Below are 23,776 nucleotides of genomic sequence, written 5' to 3' on the forward strand. Positions count from 1 at the left end.
CTGGTGAAGCACCCAAGGCACCAGTTATTTTTTGCATAGTCTCTCCCATCTCAGCCACTGAAGCTTGAAACTACTCCAGAGTTGTCATTGGTCTCTTGGTGGCCTCCTTCATTAGTCCCCTTCTTGGACGGTCACTCAGTTTTTGAGGATGGCCTGCTCTAGGCAGATTTACAGCTATATCATATTCTTTCCATTTCTTAACCATATTCCAAGGGATATTCAGTGACTTGGAAATGTTCTTGTATCCCTCTCCTGACTTCATTCTTTTCAATAACCTTTTCATGGAGTTGCTTGGAGTGTTCTTTTGTCTTCATGGTATAGTTTTTGCCAGGATACTGACTCAGCAGTGGTTAGAACTTCCACATACAGGTGTATTTTTACTAAAATCAATTGAAACACATTGACTAAACACAGGTGATCTCCATTTAACTAATCATGTGACTTCTACAACCAATTGGCTGCACCAGTGATGATTTGGTGTGTCATATTAAAGGGATTAAATACTTATGCAATCAATTATTTTGTTTTATATTTATAATTAATTTAGATCACTTTGTAGAGATCTTTGCAATGAAAGAGTCTTTTTCTGTTGATCTGTGTTAGAAAAGCCAAATTAAATCCACTGTGATTCAATGTTATAAAACAATAAAATAGGAAAACTTCCAAAGGGGTGACTACTTTTACAGGTATTGTATTTGTTGGTCATAAATTTACAACTAGTATCAATGTGTGACATTCAATCTAAATTGCTAAGATTATTGTAAATTGGTCTCTGGATTGATTATAAGTGCACTGGTTTTGATAATCTTTCAAATGAATAAATCAGATTTGCATGACCTCATCCTTAACCACTGCTGTAGTTGATCTAATTGTCTCTGCTTCTGTAGAAATAATCATGAGACATTAGCATAATGAATCAATTACTGCAAATCTCCTGCTCTTAAATAAATATGTTTCCTGTCAGTTCTATTCGAATTAGATATGTTAAGTGAACCCTCCCATGTGCAAACTAGAACACTTAGATAAAATATACAGTATCTACCATGGACAGCCATAGAATTAGAATTCCTAACCTCTTGCATTAGGGTGGCACAGCCTCATTGAACAGGGTTGATCCTGACCTTGAGTGCTGTGTGTATGGAGTTTGCCTGTTCTCTCTGTGACTTCCTCGGATTTCCTTCCACTTCCTGAAGGCAAGATGATAGGTGAATTGGCTACCATAAATTGCATTGAGTGAGTGACAAAAGGGTATATTAATGGGCATGTGTGTGATAGAGATAGAATGAAATAAGGAGAGGAGGAATTAAACTATTGTGATTCCATCCTCTAGAGGTGGCAATGGACCCAATAAGCCAAATGCTATTGTTCCACAATGCTATACATTTGACCAAAACAGACATTTAATTTTATAGTGATAAATGTTCACATCCTAGGCAAGATGAGGTACTGCAAAATCATTGGAAGTCCAATTATAAACCAAGGAATGGAGTTAAAAAATTATAATTATACTGAATTTCCATAACTTCACAATGCCATTGGTGCATTAAAGATCTTCAAGTTTTTTGGTGTCAATCATTTCACAAACGCTGTTCATACTCTCAATGCCTTTTAATGAACCATCAATATATGGGTTACTCTTACTCACTTATTGAGATACAGTGCAAAAAAACCCTTCCAGCCCTTCAAGTTGTGCTGCCCAGCAATCACTGATTTAACTAAAGCCTAATCACGGAACAACCTTCCAACTGGTACATCTTTCCACAGTGGGAGACAACAGATGAATGGGGAGGACATACAGATTTATTACAGATGTCATCAGAATTGAACTCTGAACTCATGAGCTGTAATATGTTGCACTAACCACAATGCTACTCTAGTCTTTGCTATCATATGAATATATATGAACATGACATCACATGAATCCCATTGATTATTTTCAGGCATGTGATCTTGGTACCCTGTTTTCTACTACTGCTAGCTGTTCCCTCTCTAGTATCATAGGACAAACAGAACAGCAGCTCGTATGTCTTCCGCACTCTACCCCAACATTCCATTACATTAATGACTAATCTGAAAGTTAACTATTTTGTGTACCTTTATTTCACATGCATTTCTAAGTGGTACAATTGCATATCTTTGACATTTTAACTGGGTTAGCTTTTAGTTACATGGATTTTATTTCATCTGCCCTCATCATTGAGGGATCCAGATGGTCTTTCCAGGTGAGGCAACACCTCACCTGTGAACCTGCTGAGGTCATCCATGGTGTCTGGTGCTCCCGATGTGGCTTCCTCTACAATGGTGAGACCTATTGTAAACTGGAGGACTGCTTTGTTAAGCACCTCCACTCCATCTGCAAAAGAGGAACTTCCCAGTGGCCAAACATCTTAATTCCCATTCCTGTTCGACATGTCAGTCCATGGCCTCCTCTTGTGCCACGATGAAGCCACCCTCAGGGTGGAGGAGCAGCCTCTTATATTCTGCATCTGGGTAGCCTCCAACCTGATGGCATGAATATCTATTTCTCCGACCAGTAAACAAAAATTTCCCTCCCTCTCCCGTCTTCTATTCCCCACTCTGGCTTCTTACCTTTTTATTTTGAGTGCATGCAGAGTCAATCTTTCCAGTGGCATGTAGACTTGGAGATATAACAATGTTCTCAAACTTGTAACAGAAGTGGTTGAGCAGAGAGTACTGCAGCACAACTTATCTCATGCCCCATGCTGCACAGAACATTGAGTATCATTTGTGAAAGAAGGCTCCAAGTCAAGGGTGTACAACGCAAGCCCATAATCAAGCATACTTTCTTCAGCCAATGATTGGCGTGTCAAGGCCGATCTGGATGGGAAAGGCAGTTTCCTGGAGCAAATAGCTTTCACCACATTGTGTTCAGAGATAATCGTATGGTCTGACACCAGTAGAGAAATGGTTATTGGTGAACTCACAGTCCCCTGGGAAGATATCATCGATGAAGCCCATGAGCGTAAGTTAACCGAGTATGCAGAATTAAGATCAGAGTGCAGAGACAGAGGGTGGAAGGTCTCATGCTATCTATTCGAGGTAGGTTGCTGTGGCTTCATTGTGTTCACTTTCCAGAAGTGGCTGCTTGACCTTGGCTTCACTAGAAGAGAGATCAAGTCAACCAGCAGGGCTGTAGCTGAGGCAGCAGAGACAGGATCATCATGGGTGTGGACCAAGTATGTCCAGAGAGACAGATAGTCGGATAGTGTATCCATCTTTTGCAAACCCTTCAGTAGTTGCATAGACACCTGAAGAGTAGACTATCTGTTGGATGGAAGTTACCAACAACTCTGATAGAGGCAGATGCCAGGTTTTTAAGCTAACCAGTGGGAGGTGGTGCTTTAGCACTGCTGGCCCACCACCTCGAGGGAGTCTTAATCATAAGTGGGCCAAAACTCCTGAAGACAGGTGGTAGATCAACTGATGATCTCACTGGTGATAGCACGGGACAGTTAACATATTAGTCCAAGTGTATTTTCAATTCAAATCCTCTTCTCACCTACCTATCACCTCCTCCTATGGTGCAATCCTGTCCCATCAGATTTTTTCCTCTCCAGCCCTTTATCTTTACTACCCACTTGGCTTCATCTATCACATTCCCCTCTCCCCATTTTTATTATTCTGGCATCTTCCCCCTTTCTTTTCTGGTCCTAAAGAAGGGTCTCAGCCCAAAATGATGACTGTTTATTCATTTCCATAGATGCTGCTTGACCTGCTGAGTTCCTCCAGCACAATTTGTGTGCGTTGCTTTGGATTTTCAGCATCTGCCGAATTTCTTGTGCTTAAAATGGTTTCTTTATACTATTTTATTTTATCATTTATTTACTTTACCTGCAGATTGTCATCATATCATGGAGACACAAGGGACTACAGATGCTAGAATCTTGAGCAACAAATAAAATGCTGCAGGAACTCAGCTGGTTAGGCAGCATCAGTGGAGAGAAATAGACAGTCGATATTTCAGGCAAGATGCTTCATCTGGTCCAGTTAATATTTTAAGTTAAGGATCTTTAAAACAAAATACAGGAAATAGAAACCAAGCTGACAAAACCTGTAGTCATTATTCAACCCCTTTATCTGGTATTATTCTGATAAATTTGTGTTGTTCCCTTCATTATGCTAGTACTTAGGACAGCAGCCAAGAACTGAATGTAGGGAATTCAGACAATTATTCAGGCAATTATCTTGTACAAATGAAGTATCTATTCATTTTTTTCACTGAAGTTCCTATTTGTTTCCTTAATTGATTTTTAAAAATTATTTCTGAACATGCATATCTATATCCCCCACAACTTCCAATGTCTCATCTGGAAAGAACGTGTTAAACATTTTTTTGAATAACTTTTTATTTACTTAGTCAATTTGCCTGTTTTATCGAAACTTTATGGTTCTGTTTACTGTTCATCCTAAATCAAGTGTTATCCACAAACTTAGATATAAAACATGCTATTTTGAAATCAAAGATCATTAATGCATATGATGAAAAGCTCAGGCTCCAGTTTAAAAAAAATCCCTGGGGAACATTTTGTTCTTTAAGACAACAATCCATGTAATCTTTATTTCAATTTCCTATCTTACAGAATTTTGAGAGCTTCAGTTCAATCTGCCTTCTGGAAATCCATGTTCAGAATAATCTCTAATAAATGAGTCTGAGTTGTACAGTACACCATGTCTATGCCAGCCATTTTGCCCATCTACAGAAATCCCCGTTGCCTACACTTGGACTGCAGCCTTCTATGCCTTGCCTTTATAAGAGTCTGCCTAAACATCTCTTAAACATAGTTCTGGTCACGAAACAATAGGAAAGATATGATTAAGCTGCTAGGTAAGATTTAGAGGGATGTTGCTGGGATGGGGAGCTTGAGTTATAGGTTAGAGACTTCCGGTAGCGCTCATGGAGTGAAGTCGCGTTCTTGACTCGCTCCATTACCTCTGAGTTTTTTCTCTCTATGGTCAGCTATACTTTAATTAACTATTAAGGCATCAATTTTTACAATACTTTGAATTAAACTGAATTCTCTGACAATTGGATGGAACTTAGATCTGCTATGTCTAAGAACGGGAAAGACGGCAAGGATGGTTAACCTCCGGTTAAACCGAAAGCTACGGATCTCCCTCCGACTGAATCACCGGTGACTTTGGAAGCTATATCGGAGTTAATTCAGAGGGAAATTTCAACCTCTGTTAGGGAGATGATTCGTACAGAAATTATGGGCTTTGTTAAAGACCTGATTCATATGGAAATCTCAACTAAGTTCCAGAAAATTGCCGATTTAATTGATAAGATGCAAACATGTATTGCGGAACATCAGTCGGCTATATCTGGTCTTCAAAAATCCGCGCAACAAAGTGAGCTTAAGATGGGGAAAGTCGAAGAAACAATTAATGTAATGAAGAAGAAACTTGACTTTTTGACTTTTAAAAACTCTGACTTGGAATCTAGAATGCGACGGCAGAATTTACGAATGATTGGCGTCAGGGAAGCCGTGGAAGCTAACAACCCTATGAAATATTTCTCTCAACTTTTAAAAGATGCATTCCCTACTGTATTTCCTGACCAACCACCGCTACTGGATCGTGTTCACAGAATCCCATCATACTCGTCTAGGTCAGATAGACCTAGGCATGTTATCTTACGTTTTCATTACTTTCAAGATAAGGAGAGACTGTTTCGATTCGCTCGATCTAAAGGTTTCATTGATTTTTCGGATCTTAAGTTCCGATTCGTGGAAGATTTCAGTAAACCAATCTGGGACCAACGGGTCCGTTACAGATCCGTGATGTCGGAATTCTATAAGATGGATTTAAGACCAGCGCTGCTGTACCCTGCACGTCTAAGGATTCGCATGTTAGATGGAGCTCTTCGTTTTTTTGATTCTCCATCGGATGCCCAGAGTTATCTGGATCAACTTTCATCTTCAACATCTTAATTGCCTTTTTTTAATTTTCTCCGTTGATCGGAGGCTGTGAATTGGTTGGTTTTAACTTTTCTGTGCCCTATTTGGGCAGAAAAGTTTACTTTCGATTTCTTAATATGGCTGCTAAACTTTCTTTTTAACTGCGTCATTTCTTTCTTTTCCCAGGGGATTCTGGGTGGTTACTTCCCTTTTGTCATCTTACGTATTTCCTGTGCGGCCTTAAATTTTGTAGTTTTTTTTAAATTTTATTCTGTTTTGCTTTTTATAATCATTTTATGTTAATAATCCTATTTTTTTTGTTGCTGTGTCTATTCATGAGTTTGAGGTTTATTGTGGTTTTTTTTAATATATACTTTCCGGCTTTTGTTCTGTTCTGTGTGTATTTTAATTGAGTTAACTTTTTTTTACTTATTTTTTACTGTTTTACAATTAGCTGATCCTTTTCATATTTATACCTTTTTTTTAGGGAGCGTATACCGGAAGTCATGGGGGTAGTTTTAGCGCTTGCTTCTTTCTGGCGGGTCTGCTTTAGATTTCGCCTTGGGGTCCTGGGGTGGGGGGCGGTGGGAGGGGCTTCACGTTTTAGTTTGTTTCTCTTTGGGCTATATACATTATTGAAGTATTGGTTACGTCCTTTTCCCCGGTATCTTTTGTATGTTCTGTTTCCTCTCCGGGTCTGTGGGTCGCGCCTATTGTCAATCCTCCTTGTTATGGGTTGACTTTAGGATTTATGGAGTCTATTATTAATTTTGTCTCCTGGAATACTAATGGTCTTAATCATCCTATTAAAAGGAAAAAAGTTTTTAAAGTGTTCCGGAGACTTAAAGCACAAATTTTATTTTTACAAGAGACCCATGTACGGAGGGGGGACAGACTACGTTTTTTCAAATTTTGGAAGGGACAACAATTTCATTCGAACTCCAATGCTAAGATTCGAGGCGTCTCTATCTTTATAGACTCCTCAGTTACTTTTATACAACAGGATATTATCTCTGATCCGAATGGTAGATTTTTATTGGTTAGTGGTTTATTATTTAATAAAAAAGTAGTTTTGGTTAATGTTTATGCTCCTAATATGGATTGTCCGGAATTTTATAAATCATTGTTTGATCAGTTTCCGAATTTGAACGAGTTTTCATTGATTTGGGGCGGAGATCTTAATACCTGTTTATCTCCAGCTTTGGACCGTTCGGCTCCTTTACGGACTTTACCTAATAAATCTGCAAATTTGATTAATTTTTTCCTTTCTGATTCTGGGTCGACGGACATTTGGCGTTTTCTGCATCCTCAGGAAAAAGATTTTTCCTTCTTTTCACATGTTCATCATTCCTATTCAAGAATTGATTATTTTTTCATTGATTCTCGTCTCATTTCTTCAGTGATTAAATGTGATTATGATTCTATAACCATTTCGGATCATGCTCCACTTAAGCTTTCTATTAAAATTATGGCCAATATACCAAACAATAGACAATGGCGTTTTAATTCGCTGTTGCTTCAGGACTCGGACTTTGTTAATTTTATGAATGAACAGATTGAGCTTTTTTTTACAATTAACCATACAGAAGATATTTCGGTTAACACTCTTTGGGACACTTTTAAAGCCTATATTCGGGGTCAGATTATTTCGTATTCCGTTGCTTTGAGGAAGAAACAGAAGCAGGAGGAGATGGTAATTGTGGACAAGATTAAAGAAATTGATAAGAAATATGTTATGGCTCCTTCTGAGGAGCTATACAAACAAAGAACTGAACTTCAAATGGAACACAGTTTACTACTCTCGTCCTCGATTGTAAACCAATTAAAGAAAACAAGAAGTGATTTTTATGTTCACAGTGATAAAATTGGCAAGCTGCTGGCTAATCAATTGAAATCTAATTATGTTAAATCTCAAATCAATCAGATTTATAACCAAAATGATCGATTGATATTGGATCATGTGGGGATTAATCAAACCTTTTGTGATTTTTATTCTTCTTTATACCAATCAGAGTCTCCTCGAGATTCTAAATATATGAATGATTTTTTAGATAAGTTAGACTTCCCTCTGATTTCACAGGATATGTCTTCTTTATTAGATACTTCCATTACAATGGATGAGATTAAGAATGTTATTTTTTCTATGAATCTGGGGAAAGCTCCTGGCCCTGATGGGTTTACCGTTGAATTTTATAAATGTTTTGCTTCTTTATTGATTCCTTGGCTCTATAAGGTTTTTGAGGCTTCTTTGAAACTTGGTAAACTTCCGGAATCTTTTAATAGAGCATCAATTTCTTTAATACTAAAGAAGGATAAAGACCCTGCTCAATGTGCATCTTATAGACCAATATCTTTATTAAATGTTGATTCTAAAGTTTTTTCTAAGTTATTAGCAAATAGACTAGAAAAAGTACTTCCTTCTATTATTTCGGAAGACCAAACGGGTTTTATTAAAGGTCGTTACTCTTTTTATAATATTCGTACATTGTTAAATATCGTTTATACTCCCTCACAAAATGTTCCTGAGTGTGTTATTTCTTTAGATGCCGAGAAAGCTTTTGATAGAGTAGAATGGCCTTATTTATTTAAGGTGCTTGAAATGTTTAATTTTAGCTTGAAATTTATATCCTGGATTAAACTGTTATATTACTCCCCTGTAGCCTCGGTTCGTACTAACTCCTTAAACTCACCTTTTTTTCCTCTCTTTCGTGGTACTCGACAAGGCTGTCCTCTTAGTCCCCTATTATTTGATATTGCATTAGAACCTCTTGCAATTGCTATTCGAGAATCTTTAAATATTACTGGGATAACTCGGGGATTAAAGTCCCATAAATTATCACTCTATGCTGATGATTTACTTTTATATATTTCTAATCCTGAGAGATCCATTCCTGCTGTTTTAGAGTTATTAGCACAATTTGGTCTTTTCTCAGGTTATAAATTAAATCTTAGTAAGAGTGAACTTTTTCCGATTAATAAACATCTTCCCTTATATTATAAATTTCCATTTAAATTGATTAATAATTACTTTTCATATCTTGGGATTAAAATTACTTGTAAACATAAAGATTTATTTAAGACTAACTTTTTACCATTAATAGACCATATTACTCAACTTTCATCTAAATGGTTTCCCTTATATTTAACTTTGATTGGTCGTATTAATGCAGTTAAGATGTTTTTTTTGCCAAAATTTTTATATGTGTTTCAGGCATTACCAATTTTCGTTCCTAAATCTTTTTTTGATAAAGTTGACTCTAAAATTTCTTCATTTATTTGGCAGAACAAGAATCCGAGACTGGGTAAAATACATTTACAGAAAGCTAAGAGAGATGGAGGTTTAGCATTACCTAACTTTAGATTTTATTATTGGGCTATTAATATTCGACATATGAAATTTTGGTTACTTGATCGGGACATACTATTTATTCCTAAATGGGTAGCATTGGAATTACAATCTGTTCAGGGTTATACACTTGGTTCTATTTTAGGTTCCTCTCTTCCTTTTGATTCGAAACGTCTTAAGCAGGTCTCTAACCCGATAGTTAAATATGCTTTGCGCATTTGGTTTCAATTCAGAAAATTTTTTGATCTTAATCAATTCGGGTTAGCGATTCCTATTTTAGGTAACATATTTTTTCCTCCCTCTTTTACGGATCGCGCTTTTCAAACTTGGAAGACTAAGGGTATTTTACGGTTTTTGGATTTATTTTTAGATGGTTCCCTTATGTCTTTTGAACAATTATCTAACAAATATAACTTATCAAGAATACATTTTTTTAGATATTTACAAGTTAGAAATTTCCTAAGTACTATACTTACTTCCTTTCCAATGCTTCCTCCTATATATATTTTAGATTCGATAATTAACCTTAATCCATGTCAGAAAGGTGCATCGGCTATGATTTATAATATTATTATGAAACTTAGGAAAGCTCCATTTGATAAGATTAGGGTAGATTGGGAACAGGAATTGGGGCTTACCATTTCTGTGGATGATTGGGGGCAGATTTTACAATTAGTTAATACTTCCTCTATTTGTGCTAAACATTCCCTAATTCAATTTAAAGTGGTTCATAGAGCACATATGTCCAAAGATAAGTTAGCGCGTTTTTACTCGCATATTAATCCTTTCTGTGATAGATGTTCGGGGCAGATAGCCTCTTTAACTCATATGTTTTGGTCTTGCCCTACTTTGGAAACTTTTTGGAGAGATATTTTCAATATTATTTCTAAGGTATTAAATATAGATATCTCTCCTCACCCTATTACTGCTATCTTTGGACTACCTAAAATTTCTAGTAATCTTTCCCCTTCAGCCCGTAGAATGATTGCATTTCTTACTTTAATGGCGAAAAGATGTATTTTACAACATTGGAAAGAGCTTAATGCTCCAACTACCTTTTTTTGGTTTTCTCAGACGATTTTATGTTTGAATCTGGAGAAAATTAGAAGTAACCTTTATGATTCTTCATTTAAATTTGAACAGATTTGGGGACCTTTTATTCGATATTTTCATTTAATGTAATATTTACCCTTCTTGTTTTCTCTTCACTGTTTTAATGGAGGTCGGGATTGAGGACGTGATTTTAAGTTTAACTCTGTTTGGTTTCAAGTTAGCCCATTGCTTTGCTTTGCTTTTAGTTAGTTGCACGGTGGGTTTTTTTTTGGGGTTTTTTTTTTCTTTTTTTCCATTGATATATATAAAATCTAGTATACTATTATGTTATCTTGGTTTCTTATGCTTAAATTACATTGTTTGTAGTATTTTCTTTTTGGTATTGTTATCTTTTGGAATTTTATTATACTTTAACATTGTATTAATGTTTATATGGCTTACCTTTTTTGTATACTTACTCAATAAAAAGATTTAAAAAGAAAGAAAGAGTTATAGGTTACTGGATAAGTTGAGACTGTTTTCTCTGCGGTGAAGGAAGCTGAGGGTGACTTGCAGACATATAAAATCATGAGGGTCATAAATAAAGTGGATGATCATAGTCTTTTTCTCAGTGTAGAAAAATCCAAAACTAAAGGCGAGAGATAAAAGATTTAAAGTAGAAATGAGAGGCAAGTTTTTCCACAGAGGCTGCTGGGTACATGAAATGAGCTGCCAGACAAAGTGGTAGAGGCAGGTACAATTAAAATATTTTAAAAATACTTGCAAACAGGTACATGGATAGGATAGGACAGAGGGATATGAGGCCAGGGAAAAAGGATTAGCAAAGAGAGGCATTTGAGTCAGCATGGAGAAGTCAGGTTACAAGGCCCGTTTCTGTGACATATGACTCTGACTTCAAGAAAATGTGCCCAGAGAATTTACAAAGCTGTGCAGGTGGAACGGGAAGAGGTTCAAGGAACATATGTAGTGAACAGCCATAAAAATATAGCAATGAAAAATTTAAAACTAACATCAATGCCCCAAAATGTAATAGATTTAGGACTTTCATGAGACAGGTGTAATAACCAATTGTTTCTCATTCTGCACAGGGAATATGAAATACCTATACCCTCAGAGATACAAGATTCCTGAAAAGCTACTGTTAAATGTTCAACATTTTTACACACCTTTTAAACAGATAATGAGTTATGCGATAGCCAATACCCGTTTCAAGGTTAAAGCTACATGGATATTTGAATTCCACATGAATTAAATCAATATTAGCAAACTTCCCCTTAAGTAAACAGTAAATAGGTCAAATCAATTAATTTTAGACATTTTTTAAAAATCCACAAATTTAAGAAATTTTTGTCTTAGATGTTTGAAAAGAAAACCAACACAAATCAGACACAGTGGTCAACAGAGTACGGGTCAACCAACTCATATCCAGCATCAATAATCTGGTTCCACTGCTGGTTCAGACGTAATTTTCGGCAGCCCAATTTTAAATTTCCTGCATTGCTGCGCCAAACCATCGCTACTGTTTTAGAGGTGCCATTAGCAGTATCAGCTGTTGGTATTCTTCTGTGTTCTTCCACATTTATTTTTATAGCCTGTGACAACCTAGCCCCAATGATGTCTTCATTGAATAAAGGAAATGCTTCTTGTGGTGTAAAGCGCAAACACCACCTGTATAAGGTGGAAGTTCTGAAAAAAACCCGACAGTGGTGCTTCTGTGAAAAGCATAAGTGACTTGTATAACATTGGCTCTTTTTGATATAAAGAAATGAAGTGCAAAGTTTCTCCAGTTCTTTGCTGACAGTGAATCAAAAAAAAAGCAGATGTGTATTAGGAAAACAATGAATGATCGGAAATGTTCACAACTACATAAAATTCTCATAAACTCTGCATCAGTGAACGTATAGAACTGTCAGTAGAGATGGTGAAGGAACAAGCAAAATTATCTCATGAAGAGTTAGGACTGGATTATCAGTGTGATTACAGTGAAGGATGGCTTCAACGTTTCAAGCAGCGATATGGCATAAAATTTCATGCAGCGTGGTGAAAAATGGTTTGCAGACAAGGAAGCAACTGCTGAGTTGCAAAATCACCAACAAGCTTATAAAGCATCAAAAGATGGTGTTATTGTGTTGGACTGCTCTAATGATGCAGGAACCCACAGGTGTAAGTTGTTAGTCATTGGCAAAAGTTTAAATCCCAGAGCGTGGAAAGGTATGAAGCAGTTTCTGGTAATATAAAGTGCCAACAAAAAAGGATGGATAACAACTGACATTACATTGGAATGGTTTGAACATTACTTTGTTCCAGAAGTGAGAGCTCACTGTAACTGTTGATCTGGACAAAAATTGTAAGATCATACTGATTTTAGGTAAGTGCTCGGCACATCCAGAAGCAGAACTCTTGGTTAAGAATAATGTTTACAGTATTTACCTGCCACCTAACTGTACGTCATTAATTCAACCCCTTATCCAACTTGTACATTTACAGGGTGCTTTAGAAACATAGAAAACCTACAGCACAATTCAGGCTCTTCAGCCCACAAAGCTGTGCCGAACATATCCTAACCTGAGAAATTACCTAGGGTTACCCATAACCCTCTATTTTTCTGAACTCCATGTGCCTGTCCAGGAGTAACTCACTGAAGCGGTAGTACTTTAATTTCTTAATGTCCATCAGGGTCTTGTGATCATAAAAAACATGTTCATAAAAGACAATAACACCTCTGGTTGGCCCCAAAGAAGCCACTTGTGATTGAACACACAGCCATCTTATCAGAAATCACACGATACAATGAAAAGCTCGACTTGCACATCGCTCAGAGGGTAAATCATTACAAAGTGCATTAAGGTAGAACGTGGTAAAACAATAACAATGCAAGTTAAGAGTAAAAACTACAGAGGAAGTGCAGTGCAGAATTATAATAAGGTAAATGGTAAAGACAAGAGACCATCTTATCATACTGGGGAACCATTCAATCGTCTTTACAGCAGTCCTTGAGCCTATAGTATGTGCTTTCAGGCTTTTGTATCTTCTGTTTCATGGAAGGCAGGAGGAGAGAATTTACAGGGTGGGTGGGGGTCTTTGATTATGCTGGCTGCCTTACTAAGGTAGTGAGAGAGAGACAGAGCTCATGGAGGTGAGGCAGTTTCTGTGTCCACAGCTTTCTGCAGTTTCTTGTGGTCACTGCCAAACAGGCAGCTGTTATGTATCCAGATAGTTTGCTTTCTATGGTGCATCAATAAAAATAGGTCAGGTGTTAAAGTTAGGGTAAGGTGATCATCAAGTGGGTTAGAGGTGTTTGTTTATTTAATCCTAACCTAACCACACGTGATTCGGCAAAATCACTAATCTGGCACTGCACTGGTCTCAAATCATTCCGATTTGTGGTAGTAAACCCGTACCAATAAAGGATGCTAACACTGGAAAATCGGAGTTCTGTTTGTTACATCAATATTGCTGCAAACTAATTGTGGGTTTTTACAACTTTCATTAAAATGAATGAATTTAGGTTCACAATTCACAACAGATAGACCTAATTTGCCAGTCCAGTACCAGCACAATCTGCACCTCAAACAAATACATTCAGGGTTCTGAAACAAACAGACTGAACAATTGTTTTGAATCATTTTGTTTAATCTTTGATTAGAATATTGTCATACAGCAGTTAGTTTAAAAAAATACATTCAAAAAATTCTTCAGATCATGTGCCCAGAAACAGGTAGTATTCCAATAAAAACCTGTAACACAACCAGTCCACACTTTTAAAACGAGAAAATTCAATTTAGCTTCAAGTGTATCTGCCTTAATACCCATCAGTGCATACATGATGATTTCTTTAACTGTTAGCACTTACTGTGCAATAAATTGCTAAGCAGATTTTTTTCAAATTTTTGCCTGTACATTTTTAAATAAACAGCTATTGTTGTAGAGCACCTAGAAAGCACAAGCCTACACATTACTTTCCAGTACCATTTGAAATACAAATGGTTAAGATTTGCCCTGCACTGAAATTACCAATAGCTAAAAAGTGCACACAGCTTCTTAGTATACCTAAGAATAGCCCCTTGTGTTGCCTGTCATTAAAATACCCCTAAAAGCTCTTAGTACTGATCTCAGATGATACACTGACCAGCAATTTTATTACAAGCTGGCAAAATTTGATTAGAAATGTTACTGTATGGAAAACATACTTTGTTAAGGAACTATACACAGACTATATTATACAGTTTGGCTGAGGACATGTTATTTTAACATATATTCTTTGTTCATCTATACATCACTAGTATTTCAAACACTGGATGTGATCATAACCCCTGTTTTAACAGCAGGCTGAGGGTACAGCAAGTGCAGGACTGTTTTCTGTCCATATTCAACCAGGAAAAAGAAAATCAGCATTTAACAATTCAGCTTTTGCCTTTTGAGTAAACCTATAAAAAATAAATTACACAATATCTGGCCAATGCTTCAGTAAGGACTCAAGAGCAATATACAGTATTAGAATTTCTGCTACATCAAACAGCAGGAAAGGCTGGATGTGAGGACTGCCAACTATATGCTGGAAATCTCCTAAAAATACGTACACACGCATGAAAGAGTACTGCTAAGTCTCTCAGGCAAATATTGTTGCAAAAGAGCCCAGTGTATGTAACTATCGTATACTTAAGTCTTCACTCTTTGTCATAACCAGGTCACATGCACTCTTGCATGTCTGCATTACATCTTAAGCAAAACACCTGCTTTCAAGAATGATAACCATTTAAAAAAAACTACAGTTCATTTAAAAAATAAAACAGTGGAAAACAAGTGCAAAGTTTACCATTTTCTGGTCAACTCAAAATACAAAAAAAACACTTAAGGGTTTTGGTAGATGTGTTTTCCTTTCGCAGTGTATTTCAACTGCGTCCAAATATGGTCTCATATTCTGTTAAGATCAATTCCACAATCTGATTCTGGTATACCATGTGCACTGCAATATTGTTCACCTCTTTCTCAGGCCTGAGGAGAGTTGGCCCGAATACTATGGCAACACTCTGAGTGGTCATTCGGTTTAGCTCACCACAGGCAACAACCCTAGAAAGATATAATAATATTGTTTAATCATGTAGTATCACCATCGACATACTTAAAAACCTTCTCTTTATAGAAAATTCTATCTCACTTAAATAGATAAAACAGAATGCCCAATTTATTGACATAGAGCAAGAACACCCAAAATATCATCCTTTGTACTTCAGATGTCTGTCAACCTGTTATGACATTCCACTTACTTGTTCTTTTGTTTTATTGTTTAATCCCAAACTTCACGATGGAAATAGATGCCATTGAGAAAATCATCTGGATGTAGCTTGATCAATATTTTTTCTTTTTTTTTGTTCTGATAATCTTTGTGGTAATCCTACAGTGCTATTTAAGAGATTCTACAAATCTGTGTGAAATTTTGCATAATTGAATTGAATTGACTTTATTACCTAAATCCTTCATATACATGAGGAGTAAAAATGTTTATGTTACGTCTACGTCAAAGTGTGCAATGTACAGTTTATAGTAATTTATAAGTACAACAGGATGGTCAATATATCATAAAAATACAGTTGTATCAGCATGAATTAATCAGTCTGATGGCCTGGTGGAGGAGGCTGTCCTGGAACCTGTTGGTCCTGGCTCTTAAGCTGCAGTACCATTTCCTGGATGGTAGCAGCTGGAACAGTTTGTGACTATGACTCAAGTCCCCAATGACCCTTCGGGCCCTTTTTACACACCTGTCTTTGTAAATGTCCTGAACAGTGAGAAATTCACATCTACAGATGTGCTGGGCTGTTCGCACCACTCTCTGCTCTCTTTTAAGACAGCATTTAAGGCTCATGATTGCATCATAGTATTTTGGTGCTTCATTCTATATGAAAGACACACTTTCAGTGATCTACTACGGCTCGAGGTGAACATGGATATGGGGCAGAGAAATTATTTCACTTGATGTTGTTTCATCAAACAATGAATATATGACTAACAAATATAAGAAATGGAGCAGATCATCAGCAACACTGAACATATTTTTGATTGACACATAACAATTGTTGGATGAGATAATGACTGAATGAATGTTAATACTATGCTAGCTTTTGCAAAGATAATGGAATTCGTTATTAAGATCCAAACTAACAAGCAATTTGTAACATGAAAACAATACATTGAATTGTGAATTACATGTGCTGCTGTACAATTTGTACTGTTGACCTTTAACATCTTATTGTATGCAATTATGGTCACATTATTACAGGAAGGATGTTGAGGATTTGTAAAGGGTATAGAAGAGGTCTACCAGGAAGTTGCCTGGATTAGAGAATGAACTACAAGGAGAGATTCAACAAACTTCAGTTGCTTTCTCTGGAGAGATGGAGATTGAGGGGAGACCTGATAGAAGTTTATAAAATTACAAGAGGCATATGTTTTGGCGAGAAGTTTTAACGGGATTTGCAGTATACAAAGTGGAAGGTGCCTGGAACAGGCTGCTAGTGGGCAATGCAGGAAACAGATATGACAGTGATTTTCAGTGATGTTAAGATACATGTACAGATACACAGGGAATTGAGGGATTTGGCTCATGTGCAAGCAGAAGAGATTTAGTTTAATTTTGCATTGTGTTTTACACAGACATTGTGAGCTGTAGGGTTTGTTCCTGTGCTGTCCAATTCTATGTTCTATCTTGCATTTAGTCTCTGAACCTTATGATCAAATTAATTGCAATTAAACTCACCACAGTTTGATACTTTATGGACTATCCTAATTACAATGAGATAGCAGATAACCAATGCAATTTAATGTCTCAAAAAGCAAGTGGAAAAAAAGTGGTACCTTATTCCTTCAAATTGTTAAAAAGTAAAATTTAAGAAAAACTTCATTTTTAAAATATTTTAATCCACCCGTCTTTCCCTTTCTTTTTTCTGTCCCTGATTTGAACATAATTTACAAATACTAATTCATCCTCTGAAAAAAGTCTTTCTATTTAATTATTTAGTCATTAGTTTAATTGGTTAAGGCTATACAATGTTCAGATTGTATCTCACCAATGTACCAAGTGCCCAAGTGGTCTTGCTGCATTGCATTGCAGCTTGAAATTCAATATCTAGGGGGGTAATTTTTTAAAATCATTTAAAAATACAGGAATGTTTAACAAATGGGGCACAAGATGCCCAATTCAGCCAAGCTGTTGCAGACTTCTTGACTCTGATATTTGCAATTTAATAAAATATTAAGCAAATAATTTTAAATATAAAATCTTAAGAGACGAAAATTTCAGTCCCAAATTACCAGGCACAGTCAACCACAATGGAAGTACATCTGATATTCCTTCGATCAGAGAAATATTCAACTGATCATTTAATTCAGACTTACTTCACAAGATGCTTGAACAGAACTTGCATCGTGTCATGGTTTGGTTTAGGTAGATGTCTAACTAGTTCTTTAATACCCTGAATGCGGAGCTTGTAGTCTGGAGATTCTGAAATACATTAGATATAATTGGTTAATATAAGAGATTCTGTAAAGCTGGAAATCCAGAGCTTCACACACACAGACAAAATGTTGAAGGAACTTAGCAGGTCAGGCAGCATCTATGGAATTGAAAACACAGTCAACATTGCTGGCTATTTAATTGGTTATATATAATTGGTTTTATGCTTGTCATTAAATACACTAAAAATAATCCATTATCGGCATCCGTTAGTCTCATGAGACTGTGGATTTGCACCTTGGAAGGTTTCCAGGGCGCAGGCCTGGGCAAGATTGTATGGAAGACCGGCAGTTGCCCATGCTGCAAGTCTCCCCTCTCCATGCCACCGACGTTGTCCAAGGGAAGGGCATTAGGACCCATACAGCTTGGCACCGGTGTCATCGCAGAGCAATGTGTGGTTAAGTGCTTTGCTCAAGGACACAACACACTGCCTCAGCCAAGGCTCAAACTAGCGACCTTCAGATCACTAGACAAACGCCTTAACCACTAGGCCACACACCAACACAAAAATAATCTATAAATAATGCATAACACTATTAATTGCAATTTATTAAATTAATTTAGAATTATATTAAAGAAATAGTGGGTTCGCACATTTAGGAATCATTATGTCATTCAAATATTTCCTATTCATTAGTTGACGCAACAGTTTATTGGAATTGGTTTATTAAGATTAAGTTTAATTGTCATTCAAACATACAGAAATACAGCTAAACGCAAATCTTTGCTGACAATCAACACTGGCGCATCTCAGGGATGCGTGCTTAGTCAACTGCTCTACTCTCTCTATACCCACGACTATGTGGCTAGGCATAGCTCAAATACCATCAACAAATTTGCTGACGATACAACCATTGTTAGTAGAATCTCAGGTGGTGACGAGAGGGTGTACAGGAGTGAGATATGCCAACTAGTGGAATGGTGCCGCTGCAACAACCTGGCACTCAACGCCATTAAGACGAAAGAGCTGATTGTGGACTTCAGGAAGGGTAAGATGAAGGAACACATACCAATCCTCATAGAGGGATCAGAAGTGGAGAGCGTGAGCAGCTTCAAGTTCCTGGGTGTCAAGATCTCCGAGGATCTAACCTGGTCCCAACACATTGATGTAGTCATAAAGAAGGCAAGACAGTGGCTATACTTTACTAGGAGTTTGAAGCCATTTGGCAAGTCAAAAAATACACTCAAAAACTTCTATAGTTGTACATGGAATGCATTCTGACAGGCTGCATCACTGTCTGGTACAGAGGGGCTACTGCATAGGACCGAAAGAAGCTGCAGAAGGTTGTAAATCTAGTCAGCTCCATCTTGGCACTACCCTACAAAGTACCCAGGACATCTTTTGGGAGCAGTGTATCAGAAAGGCAGCGCCCATTATTAAAGACCTCCAGCGCCCAGGGCATGCCCTTTTCTCACTGTTACCATCAGGTAGGAGATACAGAAGCCTGAAGGCACACACTCAGAGATTCAGGAACAGCTTCTTCCCCTCTGCCATCCAAATCCTGAATGGACTTTGAAGCTTTGGACACTTTTTTTGGACACTACCTCACTTTTTAAATATACAGTATTACTGTTTTTGCACATTTTTTAATAATCTATTCAATATACATAATTGATTTACTTGTTTATTTATTATGTTTTATTTTATTTATTATTATTTTTCTCTCTCTGCTAGATTATGTATTGCATTTAATTGCTGCTGCTAAGTTAACAAATTTCACGTCACATGCCAGTGATAATAAACCTGATTCTGATTACTCCGGAGCCAAGATGCAAAATACAGTACTAACAGTCACACAAAAAAATATATAGTCCAAGACCCTGAGTCTGTGAACGTTCCAGCATTCTGCAGTCAAAAACAATGCAGCTTGTCTTCTGCCTAGCAAAAACTGGGAGCAGGCAGCACAGACTCCAACTTAGGTACACAGCCACAGTGCCTCTGATGGAGCACACCGACTCCGATGCCCCTTTGCTGGTTAGCTGTAAACAAGCAGCACTGAAGCTTGAGGACTAGTCCTCGCTATGATCGAGGCCATGCAGCTCCCCCGCGATGCACCAATAAATCAGTGAATCCGACTTGCAGCATTCTACATTAACGATGTCCAACAGGGTCTTGCAATCACAAGAAAAGCACTTGCTATTAAGACTGCACACCGCCTTCGCACACCGACTCCTCTGATGCCTGATGCAGGTAGCAGCATGATCTGCACCAAGCCGAACTCCTTCAGCTTCTCTGTCAACAAGCAACTCACTGAAGGGGTAGTACTTTAATTTTTTAATGTCTAGCAGGGTCTTGTGATCATAAAAAAACATGTTCATAAGAGACTATAACACCTCTGGTTGGCCCCAGAGATGCAATTTCCAGCGCCTCATCCCTTTTGGCTTTTGCTAATGCCTCAGGAGTTGGCAATGCCAGAAATTTCCCAACATCCATTGCTGCTGATTTCCACACACAAACCAATTAAACAAAAGGAATCAGGAATTTCCCTTTTTCTAATTAGATCGATAATTAACCAATCAGCTCCAGGTTGTTCTGATTCCGCACGAGCCCCCAATTTTTATGTTACGAATAGATGTAGAACGGAGTCAGGGAATTAATGCAAAACAACTAAATTTATTAACATTTACGCAGAAATATAGAAAATTAAACAAACGACTAACTTAAACAGAAGTTAATGGCGTAATGCGTCTATAGTTCCCAAACAGTCAAACTTAGAAACAATTCTTAACAAAGTCTTACTCAAGCACAGTCTTAGAGTGGTAGTTTAGGAAGTCCGGGTGATTCCTGAAATAAGTGAGAGGAGAGACTTGTATATTCACAATACAACGAACAGACAATCTTGGAGATTCACAATACAGCGGAGAGGCGACCTTGAAGAACCAGTTACTAAAGTTTGCAGCCGCGGAGTACCTTTTTTGAAGAGTCCAAGAAGAGTGAGATTTCATGGATTAACTGACAGGGAATGTCCTTTTCACCGAAATGTTCACCACAGAACACCCGAGACCATGCAGGGGTTAACCAAAAGTGTGTGCTGCAATCCACATATGGATTATATGAAATGTCAGTCACATTCGAAATGCGCAGAGTGCTGCCGGCTAACCCAATCCTTTGGGTTCGTTCGAAGCCTGCAATCTTCACTCTCACTCTCTTTCTGTCGATTTCTTAACGACTCCTTACCGAGCAACTCCCTAACGAGTGACTGACCCACTAAATGAAAGCAACTGTTTTTTATACCGATGGGAATATGTCATCACATGACTCTCACAGAAACAAAGTCATGGATTCCCAGTAAACCACATGGTACCCCCAGGAATCGAAACTACAAGCTTCCAGCAAAACAAGACTATAGATACATCACACTTAGTAAATGAAACTAATATCACGTGACATCCACAGGAATTGAAACTGTGGACCCATAACAGTTCCAAGTTCATTCTCATTTAGAGATGGGATGGATAGCATTTACTGTATTTGAATCACTGTTCTTGGGAAGTGGTGGAAAAAGCTGGCTCTGGTTAAACTAAAGTTGATGTGCAAAAAAAAAGTCTCCAATATGTGTGTACAAATACAATGTTCAAAAGAACAAAAAATTAACACACAAATGCTGGGAGAGCTCAACAGCATTTATGGATGAAAATGAACAGTTGACATTTCAGGCCAAGACCTTTCATCAGGACTAAGGATCATCAAAGATCTTGGCCTGGAACGTTGACTGTTCATTTCGCTCCAAAGATGCTGCCTGACCTTGTCAGTTCTCCCAGCATTTTGTGTGTGTTGATCAAGATCTCTAGCATGACAAAAAATTAACAAACATTGGAGAATGCAACACATGCCATCTTCTGGCTGAACTGTGCACTACAAGCTACTGGGAAAAAAAAAGGCAAACGGTATTAACATTTTATTTTTGTTATTTAGAGGCAGAGCATGGTAACAGGCACTTCTGGTACATTGGGTCTGTGCCACCCGATTACACCTGTGACCAATTAATCTACTAACCCATACATACTTGAAAACATGAGGAAACTGGAGCACACTGAGGACAGCTCTGGGGCTACAAGAAGAATGTATAAACTCCTTACAGACAACAGTGAAATGGAACCCAGGTTGCAGGCACTATAGTAGCGTTATGCTAACCACTATGCTACAAACAGTAACAGACCAATCTGTTATCTTCCCAAAAACAATTTGTTTTACTCGTTAAAGTGAAAATTTTAAAGATTACTATAATGTTTTGGTCCTTGTGTCTGAGCGCTTCAAGAACAAATAAATCAAACAATCATTATATCCAATAGCACAGTGATGGAGCCAGCTGAGTTGCTGCCCAACAGTTGGCATTCAGTCCTGATATCCTGTGCTACTTGTGTGGAATTTGCATGTTCTCCATGCTCCAGTTGTTTTAGTTTTCTCCCACATCTCAAAATATGTGTATATTAGTAGATTAATTGACTACTATAAATTGCCCTAGTTTGTTAGGTGGTGGTAAAACTTGGGAAGCGGGTCCTGATGGGAAAATGAGAATAACATTCAATCAGATCATTTTTTTCTTTCTTTATCTAGCTTGATTCTAAATCAACCCAATATTTTTCTCTATCCTTCAACAATATTGGATAAGGCAAAACAAGATCTCTATTGTCTAGAATGGGTAACTTGCAGCAATCTGCAGTTCAAGATTTCCCAAGAAGACCGAAAAAAATCCAATAAATGAAGCACAATGAGATGCTATTCGCTAATAAATTCTGGGACATTACTTACAATTAAATTAATAATAATTTATAGTAGACCTAAAAACATTCAGGCGGGAGGAGAAGATGGCGACGCGACACAGCACGCAGCTCTCCGGTGAAATGATATCATATCTGTTAAATAGGGGCCGTGGTCAATTCTGACTTGATGAAGACAGACGTGAAAAGCACAGAGGAACATCTGGAGAAATTTCTGAAATGTCCGGTTCGCTGCCACTGCTTCTGTGCGATCAAGAATCTCTGGAGGGAAGGCCCCAAAATCCCCGGCTTTGCCTGCTGCTGGCCACCGAGGCTGGGGTTGAACCGTTCGGCAGAGATAGTGCTCGGTACTCGGTGTCGGAGGGCTGATCAGAGCTCGAAGTTTTCGGACGACTCAGAGTCGGACTGTGGTCGGGCATGGCAGGGAGAGTTTTCTTCCTTCTCCCGTCTGCGTGAGATATGGGACTTTCGAGAGACTTTGAACTTTTTTGCTGTGCCCATGGCCTGTTCTTCATCAAGTTATGGTATTGTTGCACTGTTGTAACTATATGTTATAATTATGTGGTTTTTGTCAGTTTTTCAATCTTGGTCTGTCCTGTGTTTCTGTGATATCACACCGGAGGAATATTGTATCATTTCTTAATGCATGCATTACTAAGTAACAATAAAAGAGGAGTGCGTGTCCTCATATTCTAATCTAATCTCATCCTTCTTTACATATTTATCGATAACCCATTATGGAATAAAGAATGAAAGCAGTAATACAAACCATGAGCACTGATTTACTTTACTGGGATGAAAATATGGATCGGTGAGTTAGTAAGTTTGCAGATCTGACACAAAGATTGAAAGTGATACACAAGTTGATAGAGTAGTAAGGTAGTCATCTCTGGATTACTCCCAGTACCACATGCTAGTCAGGGCAGAAATAAGATGATAGCACATGATTGAGTGGCTGAGGAAATGGTGCAGGGCAAACACGAGGAAATCTGCAGATGCTGGAAAATCAAGCAACACGGACAAGAAATGCTGGTGAATGCAGCAGGACAGGCAGCATCTATAGGAAGAAGTACAGTCGACGTTTCGGGCCAAGACCCTTCGTCAGGACTAACTGAAAGAAGAGATAGTAAGAGATTTGGAAGTGGGAGGAGGAGGGGGAGATCCGAACTGATAGGAGAAGACAGGAGGAGGAGCGATGGAGCTAAGAACTGGAAAGTTGATTGGCAA

The 23,776-nt window shown here is 37.8% G+C and overlaps 1 protein-coding gene across 3 annotated transcripts in view; it reads right to left on the reverse strand.

Annotated features, from left to right (window-relative positions):
• Positions 1-13,947: 13,947 nt before the first annotated feature.
• The window catches only part of LOC134344471 (rho GTPase-activating protein 12-like), a 228,866-nt gene continuing 219,037 nt past the window's right edge, over positions 13,948-23,776 (reverse strand). For all 3 annotated transcript variants that reach the window (XM_063044341.1, XM_063044339.1, XM_063044338.1), the window contains 2 exons: positions 17,710-17,815; positions 13,948-15,387 (listed from right to left, as the gene is read on the reverse strand). In XM_063044341.1, coding sequence (XP_062900411.1) covers positions 15,210-15,387; positions 17,710-17,815 — 284 coding nt within the window. In that variant the 3' untranslated portion in view covers positions 13,948-15,209. The remainder of the gene's footprint in view (positions 15,388-17,709; positions 17,816-23,776) is intronic.

This window comes from Mobula hypostoma, chromosome 3, assembly GCF_963921235.1.
Source record: "Mobula hypostoma chromosome 3, sMobHyp1.1, whole genome shotgun sequence".
Classification (NCBI taxonomy): domain Eukaryota; kingdom Metazoa; phylum Chordata; class Chondrichthyes; order Myliobatiformes; family Myliobatidae; genus Mobula; species Mobula hypostoma.